Raw genomic sequence first — 25,360 nt, 5'->3', positions numbered from 1 at the left:
TCAAGGGTGCCTGGGCCAGCTTGACCCTGCAACTCGTTTCGAAGTCATATACATTTTATTTAAAAAAAAATTCCTGTAGCTTATATTTAAAAACACATTTTTCAGCACCATCAAAGTTTTACAGGGAACCTGTCATGTCAAAAAATGCTATTAACCAGCAGATATGGGATTAATTTGCAGAATAATAGCATTCTAAAACTGTGTGACTGCTACACTGAAATCTCGGTTACCAGGAAGAGATGAACTTTACTCCTCCCGGTGGCCTTCGGCTTTTAGTCATAGAGGCGTGGCCGGCACGACTTCAGTCACTTCTCATTACATAGTACATGGCGCCTGTAACCATGTCCTGGCACTGACTGACAGCCGGCTTAGCAATGCTTCAGTTCAGAGTCAGCTGTCAGTCAGTGCCGGGACGTGGTTACAGGCGCCGCTCATTATGTACTGAGTGGTGACTGAAGCCGCATGTCTATGACTGAAAGCTGGAGGAATAAAGTTAACTTTTTCCCAGTAGACGTCCTTTCAGTGCAGCCACTGCATGGCTTTAGAATGCTATTATCCTGCAGATAAACTCCATTTCTGCTAGTTACTAGCTTTTGGAGAAATTACATAATTCCTTTAAGTGAGCTGTTTGCCACTCCTTCTAAATTAAAGTTTTTACTGACTTGTCCTGTCACTAATTTCTCCCATAAGCCACATCTGTGTATATCTTTTTTTTCGCTTTGTGCCAAACCTCTCGGTAGCTTTTGTTAATTTTGCAAAGTCTGCTCTTGACACATTTAAACATTTGTTCTATATATGTTTTGCAATAATTATAATATTTTTTTTCCATTGTTTATAATGGAACTAAACAGTGAAAATATTTATCATTGGAATTCCAATGAGTTTATTGTAGATGTTTATTGAATATTTGCATGATAAATTGAGAACGGTTTACATAAGTATGATTAAGAACATAAATCAGAAGCCACAAGTACAGTAATTAATAATGGATATGTAATAATCAACTTTTATTCTTATCAGGCAGACCAACTTTTTATAGCAAAAATAATCACTTTAGTTTGTCAGACCAGGGACACATTTCTTAACTAATTATTATATGAAGAATGGTCACTGCTTTTCGCAGGTTTACTTTTGATTTCTTCTTCTTCTTCTTCAAGCTTTTCTTTACAGTATTCAGCACTTTCCACGTATTTAAGCAACACCAAATAATCTTCAAGATCAACTTTCAAATCATCGTTGTTGTTACTTTCATTACTGTTGCTCCTGCTCTGGCTTTTGCTTTTGCTCTTGCTTTTGTCATCTTTCATATCTTTCTCATCAGTACTGTCACTACTGTCAGTACTGTCACTGTTTTTCATCACTTTGTGAGGACATGTAATGTTGTTATCTTTCTTTCTCACCACCGTTAAAGTGCAGTTTACAACCTTTGGCGTGCAGATCTTTGGATTGTATCCTACGGCAACTGAATGACTGTTAAGAGCAAGAACATAAAAAAATGTGAAATATAAACAAAGACATTGTAATGTTTTTTTAACTTTGAATAAATTCCTTAGCCATATTAAAAAATTGGCAAAAAGTTGTTTTTAAAGCTCTCAAGAGAGAAGCTGCAGGTTGAGTGCCTGGTTATAAAAGGAAGTTGAAAACTATACAAAGAATGTAGAAACAGTTTTGAATTTTTCATCATGAGTGCTATATAGAGAATATAAGAAGAGACAAGTAATCTTGTTGAGATCTCATTGGCAATGAAGCCCAAGGTGCTATGTATATAAACCAAAATACTATGATTTACATTCATTACAGTACAGGTTCACATATTATAAAGATTGTGATAGAAATATGTACATTAGCCATTAAGCAGGCTTATGTCCTTATAAATATTTCTGGATCTTTATAAAAAAAAAGACTAATTTATATCATGTTTATATTATATTTATATTATGAATATTCTTATCTTTTCTTGATTGGTCTATGACTCTAGCGGTGTTAAGAGCTTGCAATATAAATCTCTAAAAGACACAGCGCATAACTATGTGTAAATGTTTGAATATTTTCAGAAATCAATAATGCAAGCAAAGATGAGTACGGTAATTTTGCAGTATATCTTAATGCAGAGTCCTATTCCCCTCCGCCTCCTTCCTGTACTGATCTCTCACTCAAATTACTGGTAAAATCTGTTTTCACGTCTTTGGAGAAGAAAGACGGAAAAGGCAGCAGTAATTAGAGAGAGATGGAGAGAATCACACAGAGTCTGCAGCTTCTAGTACATATTCAATTTCACCCCAGCTACACTGCTCATTTCTGCTGTATAATTTCTTCCATCCTGCTACTGTTTATGAGGATCTGCTATGGAGAGAGATGGGAGAGCTGGATCTCCTCTATGCATTGTATAAATAAAGACTCGCACACTGATTTTCTTTTAGAGTGCTCAGAAGGAAAGTAATAGTCAAATATATGGAAAAAAAAAAAACTTCGCCACAGCAATATGCAAAAGTATCCAAAGGAAGTTTTAATGTGGTTAACTCAGTACTTCAATATGCAGATTTAGACCAACATGTGCAAAACAGACAGTATATCCAACATTTCGGCTATACATGCCTTTTTCAAGGAAAATCTGTATATAGACAAAAAGAAAATATCAGAAAAAATAAAAAGTATATATCACATTTGTCTAGTAAATAAATAAGTGTCCATTCATTCTGGGGAAAAATATATAAATATAGCCACAAAATATGTAATCTTATACTTTGATAAACATACACATAGGTAGAGGCATGGAGAAATATCTTTCTTCTCATTAGCATGACAAATTAATATACAGAAATGTGTCCCCGATCAGTATGGATGTATTCCCAATCTAACTCTCTCTATTCAGCACCATAACCATACCATGAATTTCCTTGATACATTCATTTCCATTAGAGAAGACTGTTTCCTCGACACAAATTTCCACATTAAACCAATGGATAAGAACAGTCTGTTGCATTTCTCAAGCGGCCACCCCCGATATGTTAAAAATTCTTTACCCAAGTCTAGAGATGAGCGAGCATGCTCAGCGCACGCCGAGTATTTCCGGGGTTGCTCGGCGGGAGCTCGGTTCCCCTCCCTGCAAGTTTGGCGCTCTTTAGAAAGCCAATGAACATGCAGGGATTGTCTGCCACTCATTGTAATGCCACAGCCATGTTGTTTGTGGCATTACAGTGATTGGTTGGCTGCACAGCGTCATCAGGTCTATATCAGACCTGGCACCACCATGCTCGTCACAGTCTACTCTGGAATCAGGCAGAGTAGGGAGAGGTGCGGCTGAGCTAGGGAGAGATTTGCTTGTTTCTTAGTTAGTGTAGATATACCACAACATATTCTACACATATCCATCTCAACTAACAGTCCTTCTGAGGACTAATCCAGCTGCATAGATATCAGTGCTAGGCAGGCAGGCAGTGTATGTGGCAGACTGCAGTGCACATAGCAAGAGGATCCATTCCAGTTCTGTCTGCTGGTGTTTTTACAGATATTTCTAGTAATAACCCCAGGTATCAGGGGCCAGGAATATTTTTTTTTTGGATCTTAATCCTGATTATTTGCTTAAAAAGCAATCCAGAGAACACAGTTTTTCTGCTCCATTTGCTTGTTGGCACTGCAGAATACAGCCAGATCCTTTCCATATTACAGCACTAAAAATCCATCTATTTAAAACTGTAGTTTGTCCGTCACACAGATCACATATAATTGCGCTGAAAATTCTGCCAATTCTGGCCTCCATTGAAATTTTCTAGCAGTGTGTCAGTGAAGTTATTGACACGAGGTCGGCGCTGTTAAAATAGTTACCTACAGGCCAGCTATTTAAAATTGTGGTTTGTCCATCACACGGATCAGATATAATTGCGCTGAAAATTCTGCCATTTCTGGCCTCTATTGAAATTTTGTTGCAGTGTGTCAGCGAAGTCATTGACACGAGGTCGCTGTTAAAAATAGTTACCTACAGGCCAGCTATTTAAAACTGTGGTTTTCCATCACACGTATCACATATAAGTTCGCTCCAAATTCAGGCATTTCAGGCCTCCATTTAAATTTTGTTGCAGTGTGTCAGTGAAGTTATTGACACAAGGTCGCTGTGAAAAATAGTAACATACAGGCCAGCTACTTAAAACTGTGGTTTTCCGTCACATGCATCTGTAGCACCCCGAGGACTCGGCTGCTACAGGAGTATTGCACCCCGAACCAGAGGTGTGGTATTCCACTCCCGGGTAAGGATGGAGTGTGGAACGGGGCTCAGTAGGCTGCATGCACCACACACACCCCATTTCCGGGGGACAGATCAACGGTACTCCCACCAGATAGATGTGCAGGTACGACAGCGTCTGTCCCTGGCTGGAGTGGGGGGGGGGAGGAACATCCCAGTGGTGTAGGAGCAGAGAGGGGAGGGACTCTGGGCATAGGTAGGAGCCCATTGGTTGCTGGTCACCTGGGCTCGGGTGTCAGAAGGGAGTATAAAAGGTGGGCACCATCTTAGTGCAGGGCAGTGCAGTGCAGTGTGCAGTGCAGTCCGGGTTAGTTCAGTTCAGAGAGGGCTGACAGGGAGCTGTGGCTCAGTCCGGGCCCAGCTCCAGAGGCAAGCCTGAAGTGGAGACCTGAGACAAAGAGAGAGAAGGAACAGAAACACAAGGAAAGGCCCAGAGACGCAAGCACAGAGGGAACCCTGAGATCCCACAAGATACCGGGTGAAGGGTTGGCAGAGCAGGGTACCGGATCCCAAACTGGTGGAGGCCAATTATCCTTAGCCAGGAACCGGAGGTCGTGGTCAAGTTTTGGCGCGACCCCTCTCCATATCCACCAGGAAGGCACGCCATATAGGGTCAGGGAAACCGGAGAGAGGTTTGCTCAACAAAAGGCCCGAGGAAGCTGGACAAAGGTGGGTCCCTGGTGGGGACGGCCAGTAGAGAGGAAGAGAAGGGAGCCCTGGACCACGCTCTGAAATTGCCTGGGAGTTGGCCGAGTCCCGTACCTGGTGGGCGCAGCACGGCTCGGGTGGTCACTGCTGGCCGAAGTGACCGGAGCAACAACTGTGAGTAAAGATTTGGAAACTGCAACACACGTCTCTGGGGTTCTTTGCCGCACCAGCACCATCAGTACTGGGACACTCGCACCATCACTCCCATCATCATCTACACTAGCTGCCCTGAGGCAATACTCCTCCCGTGGGGAGTCATCTCATACTAAGCTGCACAAACAACATCAGCCTCAGCGGTCTGCAGTGCAGCGGCGGTCCCCACTGACCGCAATCCACGGGTGGCGTAGTCGAACAATATAACATCTGCCACTAAAAACATCGCCACTCAGTTTGACACCCTGGGCACGGACCGGATCACCGCCACGAGGACTACTACTCTCCAACAGATCCGGCTCCGGGTATTCCCCGCGTGCGCAACGCTACACAACATGGCCCAGGGGGCGCGTCAACCTTGGCATAGTCGGCAGGATCTCGTGCCCGCAACCACCGGGTACTGCGTGCCTAAAGAAAAGTTCACATGTACCTCAAAAAGAAGTCTCCCGCCAATTCCGGAGGGTTCCCGCCATCGGACGCCATCTCGGGTCGTTTCCCGCCGTTTGCCCGCCATCTGCAGCATTTGCCCGCCATCCGCGGAGTTTCCCGCCATCAGGGGACGATTCCCGCCATCTTGGACGGTTCCCCGCCTTGGCAGAGCGGACGCCATTGTGGGCGTGCCAGAGGGTGGCGAGAGGCCACCTCCCATCGTGGGCATGGTCCCAGAGTGGCGCCAAAAGAGGAGACCGCCCCCACCAGCCGAGACTACAACAATGGAGATGTCCATCAGAGTGGGGGGGCTGCCCCTGAAGCTGACTGTCACCAAGTTGCCCCAGGGCCACTCCCAATGGGGGCGGATGGAGAACAAAACTGAGGGGCTGGGAGCGGCCTGGATCAATCTGGAGAGACCGCACCCGGAGATGGAGGAAGCATCAAGCAGTGCCGACACCGTGGTCCGGAGCCTGCTGCAGGCCGCCACCCCAGACAGCCTGGTGGAGATCCTGGCACAGCTTCCCAGAGATCGGGAGCGTGCACAGGCTGCGCTGGAGGACTTAGCCCGGAAGATGGCCCGAGCGCAGCAGGAAGCGCTGGCCGAATGGAGAAGGGAGATGGCCCGGCAGGCTGGAGCCCGCCAGCAGGAGGCGCCACCCGCAACGTGGAGCATGTCTGCCCCTGAGGATGGTGCAGGAGGGACGAAGGCCGGAGACGACGCCGCGGAGGGAGCCGCAAGGATGGAAGCAGGTAATGGGGACGTCATTACCCCGAGCCCAGTAGCCGTAAGCCTGCCCCAGCTCCCCGTCGCAGAGCCCGAAGTCCTACTCACCCCGCCCGTTGCCGCACCGCCACTGCTCCCAACTAGGCCTCAAGCGGCAGGAGCCGCAGTCACGCCCCCCTTCGCGCCACGCCCCTTGACCCTGAGCGCGGCAAAACAGGAAGTGCCACCGGCCTGGTCGCAAGGCCTGGTGAACCCGGGCGCCGCTGCCCCTCCAGCGCCCTCTTCCTCAACGGTGCCATCCCTGGACCCAAATAGAATGCCACCGGCCTGGTCGCAAGGCCTGGTGAACCCGGGCGCCGCTGCCCCTCCAGCGCCCTCTTCCTCAAAGGTGCCATCCCTGGACCCAAATAGAATTCCCCCGGCCTGGTCGCAAGGCCGAGTACCCCCGGGCGCCGCTGCCCCTACAGCGCCCTCTACCTCCACAGTGCCACCCATGGGCGCGGATTCTCTTCGCGCAACATACCAGCCCGGACGGGCTGTCCTTCGTGTGGCCACCGGAGTACGTCAACCCCCGACTCCGGAGGGAACGGCCCCTGTGTGAGCCTCTGATCCCGGCTCCGGCGCCCGCCAAAATTACTTCGCTCCCGTTAGAGGACGCCCAATTTGAGTGGGATCTGACCGGTGAGAACCTCATGGGGTTCACCCAGGAGACCCGGGCGGACGCAGCCCGGCGAGAGGAATGCTGCCGTCAACAGCTGGAGGTCTTTGGAAGAGAACGGCGAGAGAGGCGAATCCGAGAAGAACAGCTGCAGGTCCGGAGCGCGGAGCAGAAGCGCAGGACCCGACAAGATCCCCGAGCTGCCCGCGGTCCCCGAGTCCACGGGACCGTAATAAAGTTCCAGCTGGAGCATGGCTGGGGCTTTATCCGAGACTATCGAACCCCCGGCGATGTCTTTGTCACCCGCAGGGATGTCGAGAGCCACCTGCCGGAGGGACACCGCGGACGTGATCTCTACCCGGGTGATGTGGTCACCTTCACCCGGCACAAGGGTGCCAAGGGACCGTACGCCCTCCACGTACACCGGCTAACTGAGGAGGAGCTGCAGTACGGGGAAAGCCAAGAGGACCCGGACGGGTCTGAAGACTACCCGGAAGAACAAGGAGGACACCATTATTAGAGAATGGTAAAGTGGAACTGTATATAGTTACCCGTCAGGGTACCTGAGCTGCTGCTAATCGAAGTGTGGTCCCCGTTGGGACTAGTATGGAACTGTTAAAGAACTGTTACCTGTGTGCCCCTAATCCCCAACCAGGCTGAGGACTGTGAGCAGCCATTCCCCTATTCCCACTGGCCGAGGACTGAGAGCGGCCATACCCTTGTACATAGTTGCGCTTCTTAAAGCGCCCCCTACTGGTTTTATACAAGAACTGCAACGTCTACCTCAAGGCGGATTAAAATGGACTGTTGCACTTTTACCTGGTCACAAGTTGCAGCGTGGCCAGAAGATCAAGAATATGTTTTGAAAATGTTTATTTGAAAATGTCTTATAATGGAAAGTTTAATGTGCTGCTAAAATAGTAATGCCAAAAGTTTTATATAGTGTTTTACAAAAGAGTTCCGGTGGCATTAGTAGAGTGTTTTATAAAAATGTTTTATACCAGTAACGTTAAGAAGGAAAGAGTACCTCCCATAAAGGGATGAGTGAAAGGTTGATGTCTTATATGTGAGTGCACTTTGAAAATTTGTATGTTTAAATTGTTTTATTCTTTTCCAGCCCGAGGACGTGCTGTGGTTTACCAGGGGGGAATGTAGCACCCCGAGGACTCGGCTGCTACAGGAGTATTGCACCCCGAACCAGAGGTGTGGTATTCCACTTCCGGGTAAGGATGGAGTGTGGAACGGGGCTCAGTAGGCTGCATGCACCACACACACCCCATTTCCGGGGGACAGATCAACGGTACTCCCACCAGATAGATGTGCAGGTACGACAGCGTCTGTCCCTGGCTGGAGTGGGGGGGGGGGAGGAACATCCCAGTGGTGTAGGAGCAGAGAGGGGAGGGACTCTGGGCATAGGTAGGAGCCCATTGGTTGCTGGTCACCTGGGCTCGGGTGTCAGAAGGGAGTATAAAAGGTGGGCACCATCTTAGTGCAGGGCAGTGCAGTGCAGTGTGCAGTGCAGTCCGGGTTAGTTCAGTTCAGAGAGGGCTGACAGGGAGCTGTGGCTCAGTCCGGGCCCAGCTCCAGAGGCAAGCCTGAAGTGGAGACCTGAGACAGAGAGAGAGAAGGAACAGAAACACAAGGAAAGGCCCAGAGACGCAAGCACAGAGGGAACCCTGAGATCCCACAAGATACCGGGTGAAGGGTTGGCAGAGCAGGGTACCGGATCCCAAACTGGTGGAGGCCAATTATCCTTAGCCAGGAACCGGAGGTCGTGGTCAAGTTTTGGCGCGACCCCTCACCATATCCACCAGGAAGGCACGCCATATAGGGTCAGGGAAACCGGAGAGAGGTTTGACCAACAAAAGGCCCGAGGAAGCTGGACAAAGGTGGGTCCCTCGTGGGGACGGCCAGTAGAGAGGAAGAGAAGGGAGCCCTGGACCACGCTCTGAAATTGCCTGGGAGTTGGCCGAGTCCCGTACCTGGTGGGCGCAGCACGGCTCGGGTGGTCACTGCTGGCCGAAGTGACCGGAGCAACAACTGTGAGTAAAGATTTGGAAACTGCAACACACGTCTCTGGGGTTCTTTGCCGCACCAGCACCATCAGTACTGGGACACTCGCACCATCACTCCCATCATCATCTACACTAGCTGCCCTGAGGCAATACTCCTCCCGTGGGGAGTCATCTCATACTAAGCTGCACAAACAACATCAGCCTCAGCGGTCTGCAGTGCAGCGGTGGTCCCCACTGACCGCAATCCACGGGTGGCGTAGTCGAACAATATAACATCTGCCACTAAAAACATCGCCACTCAGTTTGACACCCTGGGCACGGACCGGATCACCGCCACGAGGACTACTACTCCCCAACAGATCCGGCTCCGGGTATTCCCCGCGTGCGCAACGCTACACAACATGGCCCAGGGGGCGCGTCACATCACATATAAGTGTGCTCCAAATTCACGCATTTCAGGCCTCCATTTAAATATTGTTGCAGTGTGTCAGTGAAGTTATTGACACAAGGTCGCTGTGAAAAATAGTAACCTACAGGCCAGCTACTTAAAACTGTGGTAATCCGTCACACGTATCACATATAAGTGTGCTCCAAATTCAGGCTTTTCAGGCCTCCATTTAAATTTGTTGCAGTGTGTCAGTAAAGTTATTGACACAAGGTCGCTGTTAAAAATAGTTACCTACAGGCCAGCTATTTAAAATTGTTGTTTGTCCGTCACACGGATCACATACAATTGCGTTGAAAATTCTGCCATTTCTGTCCATCACCGAAATTTTGTTGCAGTGTGTCAGCGAAGTTGTTGACACAAGGTCGCTGTGAAAAATAGTTACCTACAGGCCAGCTATTTAAAACTGTGGTTTTCCATCAAACGTATCACATATAAGTTCGCTCCAAATTCAGGCATTGCAGGCCTCCATTTAAATTTTGTTTCAGTGTGTCAGTGAAGTTATTGACACCAGTTCGCTGTTAAAAATAGTTACCTACAGGCCAGGTATTTAAAACTGTGGTTTTCCGTCACACGTATCACTGCAATTCAAATCCATCCATTTGTAGTGAACGTGGAAAATATTGTCCTCCATTTAAAATGGGCAAGGCACGTGGCAAGGGATGGGGAAGTGGATGTGATGGTGATGATGGTGCATGCAGAGGACGAGGCCGAGGCCGTGGGCTAGCTGAAATTGTGCCACAACAAACACCCACATCTTCTCGCTTGAACTTCCTGTCCCAATTAATAGGGGACCGCAGAACACCACTATTGAACACAGAGCAGTGTCAAAAGGTTATTGGTTGGATAGCAGATAATGCTTCCAGTCACTTAGCCACCACCACCACCCTGTCTTCCACACTGTCAAGTCTTGGTAGCCGTGAGTCTGGACCGCATATTCCTCACCCTGATCCTCCTTCCTCCCACCATGCCGAGTGCCCATAGACAACTGATCCTACAATTGGACATTCCGAAGAGCTGTTCACTTTTCCATTTATGGATTCTGGCCTCTCGCCTGGTCCTGCCCTGGTCCACAGGGCAGGAGGAGATCGCACGTAGCGATGCCCAAATATTTGAGCAGCCACGGTCACACGAAGGCGACGGTGGGAAACTGTCACAAGAGGTGTCCACGATGATGAGACACAATTGCCAGAAAGTCAGGAGGAGGACCAGGGTGCGGAAGTGGAAGACGAGGTGGTGGATGATATAGTAACTGACCCAACCTGGCAGGGGGACATACAGAGTGAGGACAGCAGAACACAGGGGGAGGGAGGCGTAGCACCACAACAGGCAGGAAGAAGCAGTGTGGCTGCAGACAGAAGGCAGGCAACCATTCCCTGTGACATCAACATGACAGAAGTTGCCAGCACAAATGTTAGGTCTTCCAGAGTTTGGTTGTTTTTAAAAGACTCTGCCGATAACCCCAAAAAGGCCATTTGCATCACCTGCCAGGCCAACATCAGCAGGGGTAGCAAAACTACCAGCCTGATCACCACCAGCATGATCAGGCACATGGCAGCAAAGCACCTGACTTTGTGGGTTGAACCCCAGGGTCCAGGAACAGTGTCTGCGGGTGGCACCCGGCTTCTTCCGCTGTTGTGCATGCAAGCCAATCCTCTGTCCATTGCGCATGCGAAGATGCTTCCTGCCCTGCACCTATCATTGCACACTCTCAAGTAGCACCATCAGAAAACACGTCCACGTCCTTGTCCCAGCTCAGCGTTCAGTTGTCCCTACTCCAGTCCTTGGAATGCAAGCGCAAATACGCAGCCAACGCCCCACAGGACTCACTACTAAATTCACACATTTCGCGACTGCTTGCGCTCGAAATGTTGCCTTTTAGGCTCATGGAGATGGAAGCTTTCCTCAACCTGATGGCAGCGGCGGTCCCTTGGTATTCGGTCCCCAGCTGCCACTATTTCTCCCGGTGTGCCATCCCTGCATTACACGGCATGTGTCCCACAACATTAGCCGGGCCCTCAACAACGCAGTTACTGGGAAAGTCCACCTAACCACGGACACGTGGATAAGTGCTTGTTGGCAGGGAGGGTACATCTCGCTGAGGCACACTGGGTTAACATAGTGGAAGCCGGGACCCAGTTGGACCTTGGGACAGAACGCATCCTCCCGACGCAGAGGATTGCAGGCCCTGGGTCAATCAGGGTTGCCCCCACATTCTACAGCTCCTGCACCTCTTCCTCACCAGCATCCATCTCCGAAATGACCACATCAGTCACAAACTGGAAGCACTGCAGCACTGCCTCGGCCAAGCGGCAACAGGCTGTGCTGAAGCTAATATGCTTAGGTGACAAACCACACAACGCTGAAGAGTTATGGACAGCTCTGAAAAAGCAGGCAGATCTGTGGCTGAAACCACTGAACCTACAGCCAGGCATGGTCGTGTGTGACAATGGCCGGAACCTGGTGGCGGCTCTGTGGCGAGGCGAGCTCACACACGTCCCATGCCTGGCCCATATGCTTAACCTCGTGGTTCAGTAGTTTCTCAAAACCTACCCAGAGCTGCCGGATCTACTACGCCACCTGTGTGCCCATTTTAGAAAGTTACCTACAGCTTCCGCCACCCTTACCGTGTTTCAGCAGCGTTTGCAACTTCCGGCTCACCGACTGGTGTGTGATGGCCCCACATGTTGTAACTCTACATTGCAGATGTTGGGAAGGATTTGTGAGCAGAAGAGGGCAGTTGTTGACTACCTGCATCAACAAGGCCATCGGTATTCAGTTCAGACTCCACACATAAGATTTCAGGAGGGGACATGGATGTCAGACATCTGTACCATCCTCTAAAACTTTGAGGACTCCACCAAGATGGTGAACGGTGATGACGCCATAATTAGCGTCACCATCCCGCTTCTCTGTCTTCTGAAATGCTCTCTGCTCACAATCAAAGAGGATGTATTGCAGGCGGAGCACGATGAGATGGAGCAAGGAACCATACAGGGTGATTACATACAGCCCAGCCTCATCTCATCCCATTGTAGATTGGGTGACAATGCGGAAGAGGAGGAGGAGGAGCTAGTTTCATGCACTATAGACGGTACTACCTGCACAACTGTCATACCGTCTGTTCAGTGTGGATGGCCAGACGACAGGGAGGAGGAGGATGAGGAGGAGCGCATGGTCAGTCGTCCTCTTGGTGAGGACATAAAAAATTCTTGCCTGCTAGCAGTCTGGCACGCATGGCTGAGTTTATGTTACGCTGACTTTCCCGTGACCTTCGCGTTCTCAAAATTTTGGGTGACAGTCATTACTGGTTGGTGACACTTCTTAACCCAAGCTACAAGGGAACTTTTTATCTCTTATTCCCGAGGCGGACAGGTCTACTAAAATGGGGCAGTACCAGAAGGCCCTTGTTGCGGAATTATTTAAAAAATTCCCATCTGAAAACGCTGGCGGCAGAGGTCATAGTTCGTTGAACAATCAAGGAGTACAGGAGAGAGAGACACAACTCCAATCCAGCAGAGGCAGGGGAACACTGTCAAAGTTCTGGGACAGTTTTCTCAGACCCTCCCATCTTACAGGCCCTGAGGCGCGGGGTTCTCTCACAAGGGGTGCAAAGTTTGGGAAGATGGTGAGGGAATACCTTGCCGACCGTATCAACGTCCTCCGTGATTCCTCTGTGCCTTATAATTACTGGGTATCCAAGCTGGACATGTGGAATGAACTGGCTCTCTACGCCTTGGAGGTCCTGGCCTGCCCTGCCGCTAGCGTTTTATCAGAGCGGGTTTTTAGTGCCACCGGTGGAATTATAACTGATGGGCGCAACCACTTGTGAAAATGCTGACAGGCTGACTCTTATAAAAATGAACAAGGGCTGGATTGGGCCAGAATTCTCAACACCACTGAATGATAGCAGCATAACATAAACTCAAATACAGTGCCTTTTTTTGGGAGGTGTATTCCATGCACCTCTTCACACCTACACATGGGTATACGCTTCCTGATTTTGTCTATTTGCTCTTGTCCTCCTCCTCATCCTCCATCGCCATATCATTCACCACCATATCACCTCCTCCTCTCCGACCTCTACGTCTCTTCCAAGGAGCATTGGAGTGCCTCCAAATTTTTGGCAGCTTTTGCATTCACTGCATATACAAACACTATGGAAGACCCACTTTCTAATAATGGAAACATTGTTTTTAGGAGGCTCTCTGACCTCTACGTCTCTTGCAAGGGGCACTGGAGTTCCTCCAAATTTTTGGCAGCCCTTGCTTCACTGCATAGGCAAACACTATGGGAGACCCACTTCCTAATAATGGGAACATTGTTTTTAGGAGGCTCTCTGACCTCTACGTCTCTTGCAAGGGGCATTGGAGTGCCTCCAAATTTTTGACAGCCCTTGCAGTCACTACATACTCAATAACACTATAGGAGACCCACTCGTTAATAATGGGAACAACAAAGCATAGCCGGCTGATGGTTCTATAACAATAGCGAGGGCCAACTGCTGGCCCTTTAACAATAGTAAGGGCCGCCTGATGGCCCTATAAAAATAGGCTTTGTGACTTTCAGAGTCCCTCCATCATAAATGAAACAGGATGTGTCTGATGATATGTCACACGCCACATGGCCAGATAAGGTTGTAAAATGTTAAAATGACATTTCCCAGTGAATGCATTTGTCTTGGTTGAAAGCAATGCAAAAGTGCAAAAACGCATCAAAAACGCTACGTGTGAACATAGCCCAAGGTGTGGAGGAGCATTTTTGTTTTTGTATATTTATTTTGCCTTATATACAAGTTATTACCCTGAAAAGGATGTTCCTTAAAATATTTCCCAGGAAAATCCATTTTGGTTTAGTTTTTGTATGTTTTATTGTGAGTCCGAAAAAGTGGCGTAATAGCTCTGACAACTTTGTTGACAGCAGTGATCTGGGAGTCAGAAATGCTTCCAGGGGTCTTCCCCATGCTGTTCCCATGTCATTTGAGCACTGTTCCCATCGATTTGGGCAATTTTTAGGCCCTCTGCAGTCCGCTGGGGGGAGCCGCCTGAAAAATGCTCGAGTCTCCCATAGACTTACATTGGGCTCGTTGCTCGGGTCAAGCACCCGAGCATTCCAATTTGCTCGACCTGAGCATTGAGCACCCGAGCATTTTAGTGCTCGCCCATCACTACCCAAGTCACAATTTTGGCGTATTAATAGAATAGTCTCCAACAGTCAGATCCGTGATATTAGATTGAGAGAAATTCAAACCAAATTTACTGACATGGTTTACCCATCTGAAACAGTTGAACCTACATACGAGGACAGAGTAGTGCCCAGAGATAACTGTCAGAGGATGTTTTTTGTTAATACCTATCATCCATTTAACAACTTCATACAGTCCTGTATTAGGAAACATTGGCCACTACTGGGTAAGGCATACCCATTAATTCCCGAATTCACTTCCATACCTTTAGTATGTAACAAGAAACCTTATAACCTCAGGAACCACCTCGTCCGATCAGATATCAGGACAGATAAGGCTAAATTAAGACAGAGTACTCTAAGGCTGTGTGCCCACGATGCGTTTTTTAAGCGTTTCCGCAGCGGCAATTCCGCTGCAGAAACGCTTAAAAATGCTTGGTAGAAGGCCTGCCATGTTCCCCAATGATAATCCGCATGTGCTGTGCACATGCTGCGGAAATTTCCGTTACGGGTTATCATTGTGGAAAAAAACGCAGCACTACCAATTATTTTGCAGAAGCGCTGCGTTTTTGAGGCCATTGACTTGCATTGGAACACATGGATTACGCATCACTGCATCTGTACATGCGAAATCCATGCGTTTCAATGTGCGGATGGTACCCGGGTCTGGAGGAGAGGAGACTCTCCTCCGGACCCGGGTACCATAAAACCTGTAAAAAAAGAATAAAATAAAAATAAACATTATACTTACCTTCTGATGGCCCCAGTGTGCTTGTCTTGGCTTGTCGGAAGATCGCGGTGGACTGAAGGACCAGCGCGGACGTCATTTAGTCATGTGACGGCAGATCCTTCAGTGTACCGCGAGCTGCCGGCAGCCAGGACGGATCGGATAAAGACACCGGGGACCATCAGAAGGTAAGTATATATTTATTTTTTTATTTTTTACCATTCTTTACGGTCACACTATATAAATCCATGCCGTTTGCATGGATTTATATAGTGTGACCAAGTTGTCAAGCACTTTCCAAGTGATGTTAAAATCGCTTGTAAAGCGCTTGACAACCTGCATGCGGAAATGCATGTGAAGAACGCTTCACATCCGCATGTCCCTGGCAGGAAAAACGCATGTACAATCCGCATGTACAATCCGCATGCGTTTTTTCTGCCAGGGAGACGCAGAAACGCTCAGGAAAAAATCCGGTGCATTTCTGCATCGTGGGCACATAGCCTTACTGCTCAAAGGAAGGGGCTTTTTCCATGTCTCCACTGTTTACAGTCACAAGGGGGGAGACTTTCAGTCAACCTAGATTGGGCAAATGGTTTTCAATCTCTAGCTTTTGACTCTTCCTTTGTTGTGTATCTGATAAAATGCCAGTGCAGTCTCGGATATGTTGGTGAAACTACCCAACATATCTGAGACCGTATCTCACAACATAAATCCACAATCAGGTGCAAAAAAATAATGTTGCCGATCCCTGTCCACTTCATTGCTGCGGGACATAATATTTCTCAATTGAAATTCCAAGTGCTAGAGCATATCCCATTGATTAGACGGGGTGGGGACAGAGTGAGGACGTTTAGAGAAAGAGAGGCATTCTGGATCTACACTCTCCAGACATTGGAACCATATGGACTTATTAGGGAATAGGACGTTTTTTTTCACTAGTAACATATGGCTTACATTCATGTAGTAATTTATGTTTTGTTTTTTCTCTTTACCTTTTAGGTGCTGTCCTAGGGCGCACACACGAGAGATTTCTACACAGGATAGGTTCTTCCTAATCAATATGTATGGTGGACTTTGGGCCCCTTATCTCTTCTTTCTTTCTTGTTTTCTTTTGACATGCTGTGGTCTGGAAAGACGCATGTCAGTTTCCGCGGGTGAGCCACAGACGCATAGTGGACATGGGATTTCTTCAAATCCCAGCCACTATGCTGTAACATCTGTCCGCTGCGGGTTTGACACTGCATAATACGCAGCGTCAAACCCGCAGCTGCTCCTGACCGTGTGCACACACCCTTACTCTCCCTTCACGCTGCAAAAAGCAACAAAGTTAAGATGTAGCGCATGGTGCTGCTTCACCTAGTCACAATTTATTTGACTACACAGGTATGATTGATCTACGTACCCTTATTGTCTATTTCCTAATATTCTCAGGTTATATTAACACTTATCATTCACTTCTTTAGGTCTTAGATACTTATCTTGTTGCGCAGCCTAAAATTCTTTTTGGATGCCAACTGAACATTTACAGATACTCCTAGTCTCATATTTTTAACATCAATGGCTGAATGTTGCACTTGCTGTTAAGGTTTTCACCCTCTCTTTTCTTTTATGTTATTCATATATTTCTTCTGCACTTATCCCTCATATTTTCTATTATAGCAGAACCTTGAACATTATCTATGGGGATATATACCTATCTATAATAGTACATTCCATTTATCTTTAGATGTGAAAATATATATACTTAGAACAGTATGTCTATATACAGATTGGGGACACATTTCTGCATATTAAGTTATCATGCTAATGAGAAGAAAGGTATGTCTTAATGCCTCTACCTATGTATATGTTTATTAAAGGGTGATATTACATATTTTGTGGCTATATTTATATATTTTTCTCCACACTGAATGGACAATTATTTACTAGTCACATGTGATATGTACTTTTCATTTTTTCTAATATTTTCTTTTTGTCTATATACAGATTTTCCTTGAAAAAGGTGTAAGGAGACAAGACACAGAGTATTGCCAAAGCTTTAAAAGACTGCCCCTCGCCAAGTATAGTTAATGACAATCTAGTTTCCCTTCCCTCCAGTAGATTATTTGAAACTACCAGCCCCTGAATTCTAGTGTATTCTGATCATTTATTCTGTTATGTGATTTCCGGCTTATTTTACTGTCAAACGTTGTAAAGAAATTGTTTCAATATAAGACGTTTTACAATTAATATTAGTTGTTAAATAAAAGAAATATACTTTTCTTCCACCTGTGTCTCCGCTGTTGCATAATGTTTACCTGCATTATATTGGTATATGTAGCCGAAAAGTTGTACATACTGTCTGTTTTACACATGATGATCTAAAACTGCATATTGAAGTACTGATAAAACTTCCTTTGGATTCTTTTGCATATTGCTGTGCCGAAGGTTTTCTCCTCTATGCATGCTATGTATGACAGACAAAATCGCAGTAGTGATGAGCGAACGTGCTCGCCACTTCTCAGTACTCGTCCGAACATCACTGCGCTCAACAAGCTCGGCACTCGACGAGTATTTCCGGTTTGCTCGGGCGGGAGCTCGGGTCCCCACCTTGCATGTTTGGCGCTCTTTATAGAGCCAAGGACATGCAGGGATTGCTTGCAACGTACTGTAATTCCATAGCAATGAACGCACTGTAATGCCAGAGCAATGTTGGTTGTGGCATTACAGTGATTGGCTGGCTGCATAGCATCATCGGGTCTATATAAGGCCTGGTGGCGCTAGGCTTGTCACAGTCTACCCCAGAAACAGGCAGAGTAGGGAGAGCAGCTGCTGAGTCAGAGAGATATTTTCTTGTTTATAGTTAGTATACTGTAGGTATTCCAAAGCATATCTATATATCCATCTGAACTAACAGTGCTCCTGAGGACTAATCCAGCAGCATATATTCAGTGGTGAAAGCAGGAGTTAGGCAGACAGGCAGGGTTTGTGACAGACTGCAGTGCATACAAACACAAGAGGGTCTATTGCACGTTTTGACTGATCCTGCTGTTACAGATATTTGTAGACAAAACCCAAGATATCAGGTGCCAAGGCTAATTTTTTTTATCTTAATCCTGATTATTTGCTTAAAAAGCAAGGCAGGCAGGATATGTGGCAGACTGCAGTGCATACAGCACAAGAGGGTCCCTTGCACGTTCTGTCTGTGTAACATACCTGGCGGAGTCCTTGCATAGTGGTCCATCTCCCACTGTGCTAGAGCGCGCACTTGATTTCCAGTCCAGACTGCCACTCTGGCTTCTTTCCATACTGTCTGCTTTGCTCTCCTCTGGCTGCTTAGGGCGACGCCCACTGAACTTCCTGTTTCTTGTAGCTGCTGCAGACACACTAATGCGTCCTCAGCCTATTGCTGTCTGTCACCTGGTATTTAAACCAGCTCCTCCTTGGAATCCATGCCTGAGCATCTAGTTCTGTCAGTTGGCTTCTTGTCACTGATGTGCCAGGTCCTGTCTATGTTTCCTGCCTTGCGGTATCAGTTCCCGTGTCTGAACTGTGTCCTGTCTGTGCACTCTAGCCAGCTGTCTTTCTGCCTTTCCTGGAGGCTGTAATTCCAGGCCCGTGTGAACACGCTCTTAGCCTGTTCCTTCTGCCCTCTAGGGGCCACATACCTAGATCTGTTGTCTGTGTCTTTTCCCAGTGTCTGTTCCTGCCCTAACTATCTTCCAGCCTGTTTCCCGTTTCTCTCTACGCCCATATCTTCCCTTTTTCTGCAGAGTCTGAACTCGTACCTAACTCCTGCTCATTGTCACTGTACTTCTGTTTGTGAGTTTGTGGTCCACTCGCTACTTCACTGCAAGTATCTTGTGTGTATCTGGTTCTGCCTTTCCCTTCCAGTCTGTTCCGTGTGAGCAGAGCCTTGTCCCCTCTGCTCTGCCTTGCTCACCGCTCCGGTGGTTCTTGCCTGCTCTGCCTTGCTCACCACTCCGGCGGTTCTTGCCTGCTCTGCCTTGTTTGCCACTCCGGCGGTTCTTGCCTGCTCTGCCTTGTTCGCCGATCCGGCGGTTCTTGCCTGCTCTGACTTGTTCGCCGCTCCGGCGGTTCTTGCCTGCTCTGACTTGTTCGCCGCTCCGGCGGTTCTTGCCTGCTCTGCCTTGCTCGCCGCTCCAGAGGTTCTTGCCTGCTCTGCTTTGCTCACTGCTCCGGCGGTTCTTGCCTGCTCTGCCTTGCTCACTGCTCCAGCAGTCTCGCTCTGCCCTGACCCTTTGCTCACTGCTCCGGCAGTCTCGCTCTGCTCTGACCCTTTGCTCACTGCTCTGGCAGTCTCGCTCTGCTCTGACCCTTTGCTCACTGCTCCAGCAGTCTCTCTCTGCTCTGACCCTTTTCTCAATGCTCCGGCAGTCTCGCTCTGCTCTGACCCTTTGCTCACTGCTCCGGCAGTATCGCGCTGCTCTGACCCTTTGCTCACCGCTCCAGGCAGCCTCGTCCTGCTCTACTCTCGCTCACTGCTCCAGGCGGTCTCGTCTCGCTCTGCTCTTGCTCGCCGCTCCGGGCAGCCTCACTCCGCTGTGTTTGTCCACCGCATCTGCGGTTCTGTTCCTGAGTCCCAGTCTGTACTGGGTCCTATCCACTCTGTGCTCCAACCTGTCGTACCTGCCAGTATCTCCCTGCCTGCATACCAGTCGTGCTTGCCTGCATCCACCCGTCTGCATACCAGCCGTGTCTGCCTATACCCACCAGTCTGTGTGCCAGCCTAACCTGCCTGTTCCTGTATTCCCTGGTGTGGGTCAACAGCCGTGTCCGGGGTCTGACCTGGAGTAGCACCTGGTCCCTCTGCTCGGTTCCTCCTTGGTGCACTGGCGTCGTATGCCGTCGTGCGACCTTGGTCGGATCGGGTGGATACTTAGTTACGCCCCTCCAGGCATTCACTCTCCGGTACGGTCCAGTGGAATCACTACATATACACGCACACGCCAGTCAGTCCGGGCGTGTGCATTACAGTCTGCTGTTGCTGTTACAGATATTTGTAGTGTTGTGCGTCAGTGTTCACACTGTGCCTTAATGAGGCAGTGACCCAGCAAAGTTCAACTCAAATGTCTTTAATTCTCCAAAAACTCACACAGAAGAAGGCAAATGGTATCCTCCAGATTGCAGCCGCGGCATCAATCAGTCCGTCTCCAAAACCCGTTGCCGTGGACGACTGCACCGCCTTGTCGCGCTGAGGTGCGCCAGGAGATTTGCTTTCCTTTGGCTCTGTGTTAGCTTCACACAGGCCTGTATTGCAGAGCCTCCAGCTCTGACGACTGCAATGCACTCCAGCAGGTTCAATATGCTTCTGTGCACATTCTGGGGGATACATATCGTACCTCGCATATAATTCCTGTCACTGCCTCACATATCCCCCCCTATACAAACTTGTGGGGTTGAACACTTGTCACCATACAGGGTGCCCGTGACAGGGCATCCGCATTTCCCTGCAGCTTCCCAGCCCGATGTTCCACCGAAAAACTAAAATTTTGTAGGGACAGGAACCAACTGGTGACCCGAGCATTCCTCTCCTTTGCATTTCTCATCCAGACGAGGGGCGAATGGTCCGTTACCAAACGAAACTGTCGCCCGAGCAAATAATAACGTAGGGACTCCTAGGCCCACTTAATAGCCAAGCACTCATTCTCCACTATGCTATAATTTTTCTCTACCGGGGTAAGTTTCCTGCTCAAGTAAGTGACCAGATGTTCCTCTCTGTTCACCTCTTGTGACAGTACCACACCTAGGCCTACCTCTGAGGCATTCGTTTGCACGATGAAGGTTTACTTGAAGTTGGGGCTGATGAGGACTGGCTGTCCACACAGCGCCAACTTCATGGACTGGAACGCTTCCTCCTCTTGAGGGTTCCACCGAACCATAACCGACTTCTTACCCTTTAACAGATCAGTAAGGGGTGCCGTTCTCCCAGCAAAGTTAGGTATAAATTGTTGGTAGTACCCGACGATGCCGAGGAACGCTCTTACTTGTTTAGCAGTCACAGGCTTGGGCCAGTTTTGAATGGCCTCGATTTTGTTTATTTGGGGTTTGATAACCCCGCGGCCAATCACGTACCCCAAGTACTGGGCTTCGTCGAGACCTATCGCACATTTTTTGGGGTTCGCTGTCAGGCCCACTACTCCGAGCGAATCCACTACTGCTTGTACCAAGGACAAGTGGGTCTGCCAATCAGTACTAAAGATGATAATGTCATCCAAATATGCGGACGTGTACTTCTGATGGGGCTTCAAAACTATGTCTATCAGCCTCTGGAATGTAGCTGGGACCCCATGTAACCTAAAAGGCAAGACAACATAGTGATAGAGGCCCTCCAGTGTTATAAAGGCGGTCTTCTCCTTCGCCGATTCTGTCAGAGGCACCTGCCAGTAACCCTTGGTCAGATCGAGCATGCTGAAGTACTGGGCCTGCCCTAGTCTCTCAATCAGCTCGTCCACCCAGGGCATTGGATAAAGGTCAAATATTGACATCTCGTTCAATTTTCGTAAGTCGTTACAGAATCATAGCGATCTGTCTGGCTTCGGAATCAGCACAATGGGGCTAGCCCACTCACTCTGGGATTACTCAATTACTCCTAGTTTGAGCATTTGTTTTACTTCTGCCGCAATGGCTTGCCTTTGGGCTTCTGGTACACGGTACGGTTTCATTCGCACCCTCACTGAATGTCATGTTGGATGGCAGGAGTACGGCCGAGCAGTTTGGAGAATAAGTTCACATTCTACTGCACTAATTTCTGAGCCTCCCGCCGCTGATATTTAGTGAGAGTGTCACTTATTTTTACTTGTCCTCCGGCCTCCTCCTGGGCCGGTGTCGGAGGGTTCACAGATGATACGACCAAAGTCTGTAATCATACATTCCCGGTCTTTCCAGGCTTTAAGCTAATTGACATGATATAACTGTTCAGGTTTTCTCTTCCCGGGCTAGTATACTCTATAATTTACCTCACCCACCTTTTCCTGGAATTCATATGGCCCTTGCCATTTGGCCAAGAGCTTACTCTCTGCAGTGAGCACTAATACCAATACCCGATCCCCTTCTTTAAAGGACTTGACTGTGGCCTTTTTATTATACGTGCTGCCTGGGCATCCATTAGAAGATGCTCTTTTACTATAGGCATCACCAATGCGATCCAATTCTGCCAATCCAATATTTCCCAAGTGCACAATTACACTCTTATGCGGAGTCGGCTCCTGTTCCCACAACTCTTTGGCTACATCCAGCAAGCCCCTAGGATGCCTGCCATACAGTAGATCAAAGGGTGAGAAGCCCATGGAAGTCTGTGGTGCCTCATGGATGGCAAACATTAAATAGGGCTGTAACATGTCCCAATCCCTCCCATCCTTGGAAACCACCTTTTTTAGCATGGAGTTGAGGCTTTTATTAAATCGCTTGACTAACCCATTGGTCTGTGGATGGTACACCGATGTGCGCAACTGTTTTCTTTTAAGCAGTTTGCACAGTTCCTTCGTCACTTTGGACATAAAAGGAGTCCCCTGATCCGTCAGGATCTCCTTAGGCAGCCCAAGCGACAGAACATGGCAAACAGCTCCCGGGCAATAAGTTTAGCCGAGGTGTGGCGTAGCGGGTAGCGTAGTCTACAACCACAAGTATGTGTTGGTGTCCTCGAGCTGACTTTACAATGGGTCCCACCAAATCCATCACAATCCATTCAAAAGGTACCTCTATAATTGGCAGAGGTACCAATGGGCTACAGAAGCTTGCGGTGGGTGTGGTCAGCTGACATTCCGGGCAAGATTCACCATACCTTTGTACCTCAGCATAAATCCCAGGCCAAAAGAACTGCGGCAAGATGCGTTCTTGCATCTTTTTAACCCCTAGATGCCCACCCAGCAGGTGTGTGAGGGCCATCTCTAGTACAGCCCGACGGTTCGACTGAGGCACTACTAGCTGTTCCACCACCTCATCTCGGATCTTGTGAACCCTATAGAGTAAATCTTGGTTGACCGCCATGCGCAGAAAAACCGTCTCTGCACCCAGGTGCTGAGCCACCCCATTTACCTCTATTACCCTTTCCTGTGCCTGGGTCAGCGTAGGATCCTGCAGCTGAGCTGTCCCAAATGTACCAGGGGACTCTTCCCACTCTGGGATCGATGGGGTCTCCTCGACCTCTCCTGCCAATACCTGTAGGGGAAACCTATCGGGATTACACTCTGTCCGTAGGTTGGCGAGCCCTACAGCAGGTATCCCTAACTCGGGATCTTCGGGTTCCGCACCCGGGAACATCTTTATTCTGGGAGGGTTAATCTTTCTCTCCCACAAGGACCAAAACAGGGGTAAGTCTCTTCCTAGCACAGTCCCGTTAAGAAGAGTCTTTACCACTCCGACCACATGTTTAACCTCTCCGCACGGAGTGGAAAAGGTAACCTCAGCCGTCGGATACTCGCGGAGTTCGCCATGAATGCATATGAGCCTGACCTTCCCCCCAGTGGGTTCCAACCCAGAGATCAATGACCCATGAGCAAGGGCCACTAGGCTCCCTGAGTCCAAGAGAGCCACCGCTCGATGTCCATTGACGCGCAATTGACACAGATGGAGTTCCCCGGTTGGACCGACAGGTGTAGACGGTCTGAGCATACATAGACAACCTGCGGTTGTACCCGCAGTCCAGGGGGAAGTTGGCAGCCATATGTCCTGGCCCCTGGCACCGCCAGCATCTAATAGCAGTGGCACCACTAGTCCTGGAGACCAATTTAGGGGAAGCTAGTCTCCTGCCACCCTCACTCCGGGGTACCCCCTCAGTATGGGCTCAGTGCTGACTGTTCCCAACAGAGGGACGTGGCCCTTTCCCAAACTCCTGGACTTGCAAGAGCCGGAGTGCAATGCGCAGTGGGGCAGAGTCCCGTACAAAGTCCTGGGTGGCCGTATATCGCTCAATCAGGCTAACCACCTGGTCCAGGTTACCCAGGTCCCCTTGCCCCACCCAATGCTGTATAGCGGCTGGCAGAGTTCTCACCAGCCGGTCGACCACCACCCTCTCCACCATCTGGGCCGGAATCAAGGTCTCAGGCTGGAGCCACCTTTTAACTAGCTACAGCAAGTCATATGCCTGAAACCTGGCGGGTCGGGCCTCCGCAAAGGTCCATGAAAACACCCGTTGGGCTCTCACATATGTATTAATCCTCCCCCCCTCGGGTAAGGATCTCAACTTTCAGCTTCCCATAGTCCTTGGCATCCTCCCGAATGAGGTCAAAGTAGGCTTTCTGCGCGTCGCCCATCAGGAACAGAGCCACCACTTGAGCCCACTGGCCGGCTGGCAGAGTTCTCCTGCTCCGCTGTGTGCTCATAGACTGTGAGGAAGGCTTCTAAATCGTCCTCCGGTCTCAGCTTCCTCAAGGCTGAATGGACCTTGTCCCAGGCCTCACGATGTTCCGGGGTCGGTGATGTTGGCGTCCCTCGCAGAGCCGCATTCTGCTGCACAATCAGTTCATTAGTGCGCTGCTGCTGGAACTGCTCCTGCTGTTGCCGCTGAGTGAGGACAAATTGCCTTAGCAGTTCCTCAATTTTGTCTGAGGGCCTGGGCTGCAAAGTGGCAGGCCTAATAACAGATATGCAGCAGGTGTTGGGGTATGCCTCAGTTCAGGCATACCCCAACACCAGCTCGCCTGGCCAGCTTCAAGCGGTACAAGAGGAGAACGCGTGTAGCGATGCCCAAATATTTGAACAGCCACGGTCACAAGGAGGCAACGGTGGGAAAGTGCAATTACTGTCACAAGAGGTGGATGATGATGAGACACAATTGCCAGAAAGTCAGAAGGAGGACCAGGGTGCAGAAGTAGAAGACGAGGTGGTGGATGATATAGTAACTGACCCAACCGGCAGGGGGACATGCAGAGCGAGGACAGGGGGAGAGAGGCGTAGCACCACAACAGGCAGGAAGAAGCAGTGTGGTGGCCGCAGACACGAGGTGGGAAAGCGTTCCCCGTAACACCAAAGCGACGAAAGTTGCCAGTACAACTGTTAGGTCTTCCCGAACCTGGTTGTTTTTTTAAAGACTCTGCAGGTAACCCCAAAAAAGCCATTTGCACCATCCGCCAG

The 25,360-nt window shown here is 49.0% G+C and overlaps 1 protein-coding gene across 1 annotated transcript in view; it reads right to left on the bottom strand.

The window, feature by feature from the left end:
• Positions 1-878: 878 nt before the first annotated feature.
• LOC141273607 (uncharacterized) overlaps positions 879-25,360 on the bottom strand; it is a 41,577-nt gene continuing 17,095 nt past the window's right edge. The window contains exon 4 of the mRNA XM_073685672.1: positions 879-1,470. Within this exon, the coding sequence (XP_073541773.1) occupies positions 1,086-1,470 (385 nt within the window). The 3' untranslated portion in view covers positions 879-1,085. The remainder of the gene's footprint in view (positions 1,471-25,360) is intronic.

Source organism: Phyllobates terribilis, unplaced genomic scaffold (genome assembly GCF_046119375.1).
Source record: "Phyllobates terribilis strain yellow unplaced genomic scaffold, ASM4611937v1 Scaffold_5__5_contigs__length_657084704, whole genome shotgun sequence".
In the NCBI taxonomy this organism is placed as follows: Eukaryota; Metazoa; Chordata; class Amphibia; order Anura; family Dendrobatidae; genus Phyllobates; species Phyllobates terribilis.
This window is presented reverse-complemented; position numbering and strand designations above follow the sequence as displayed.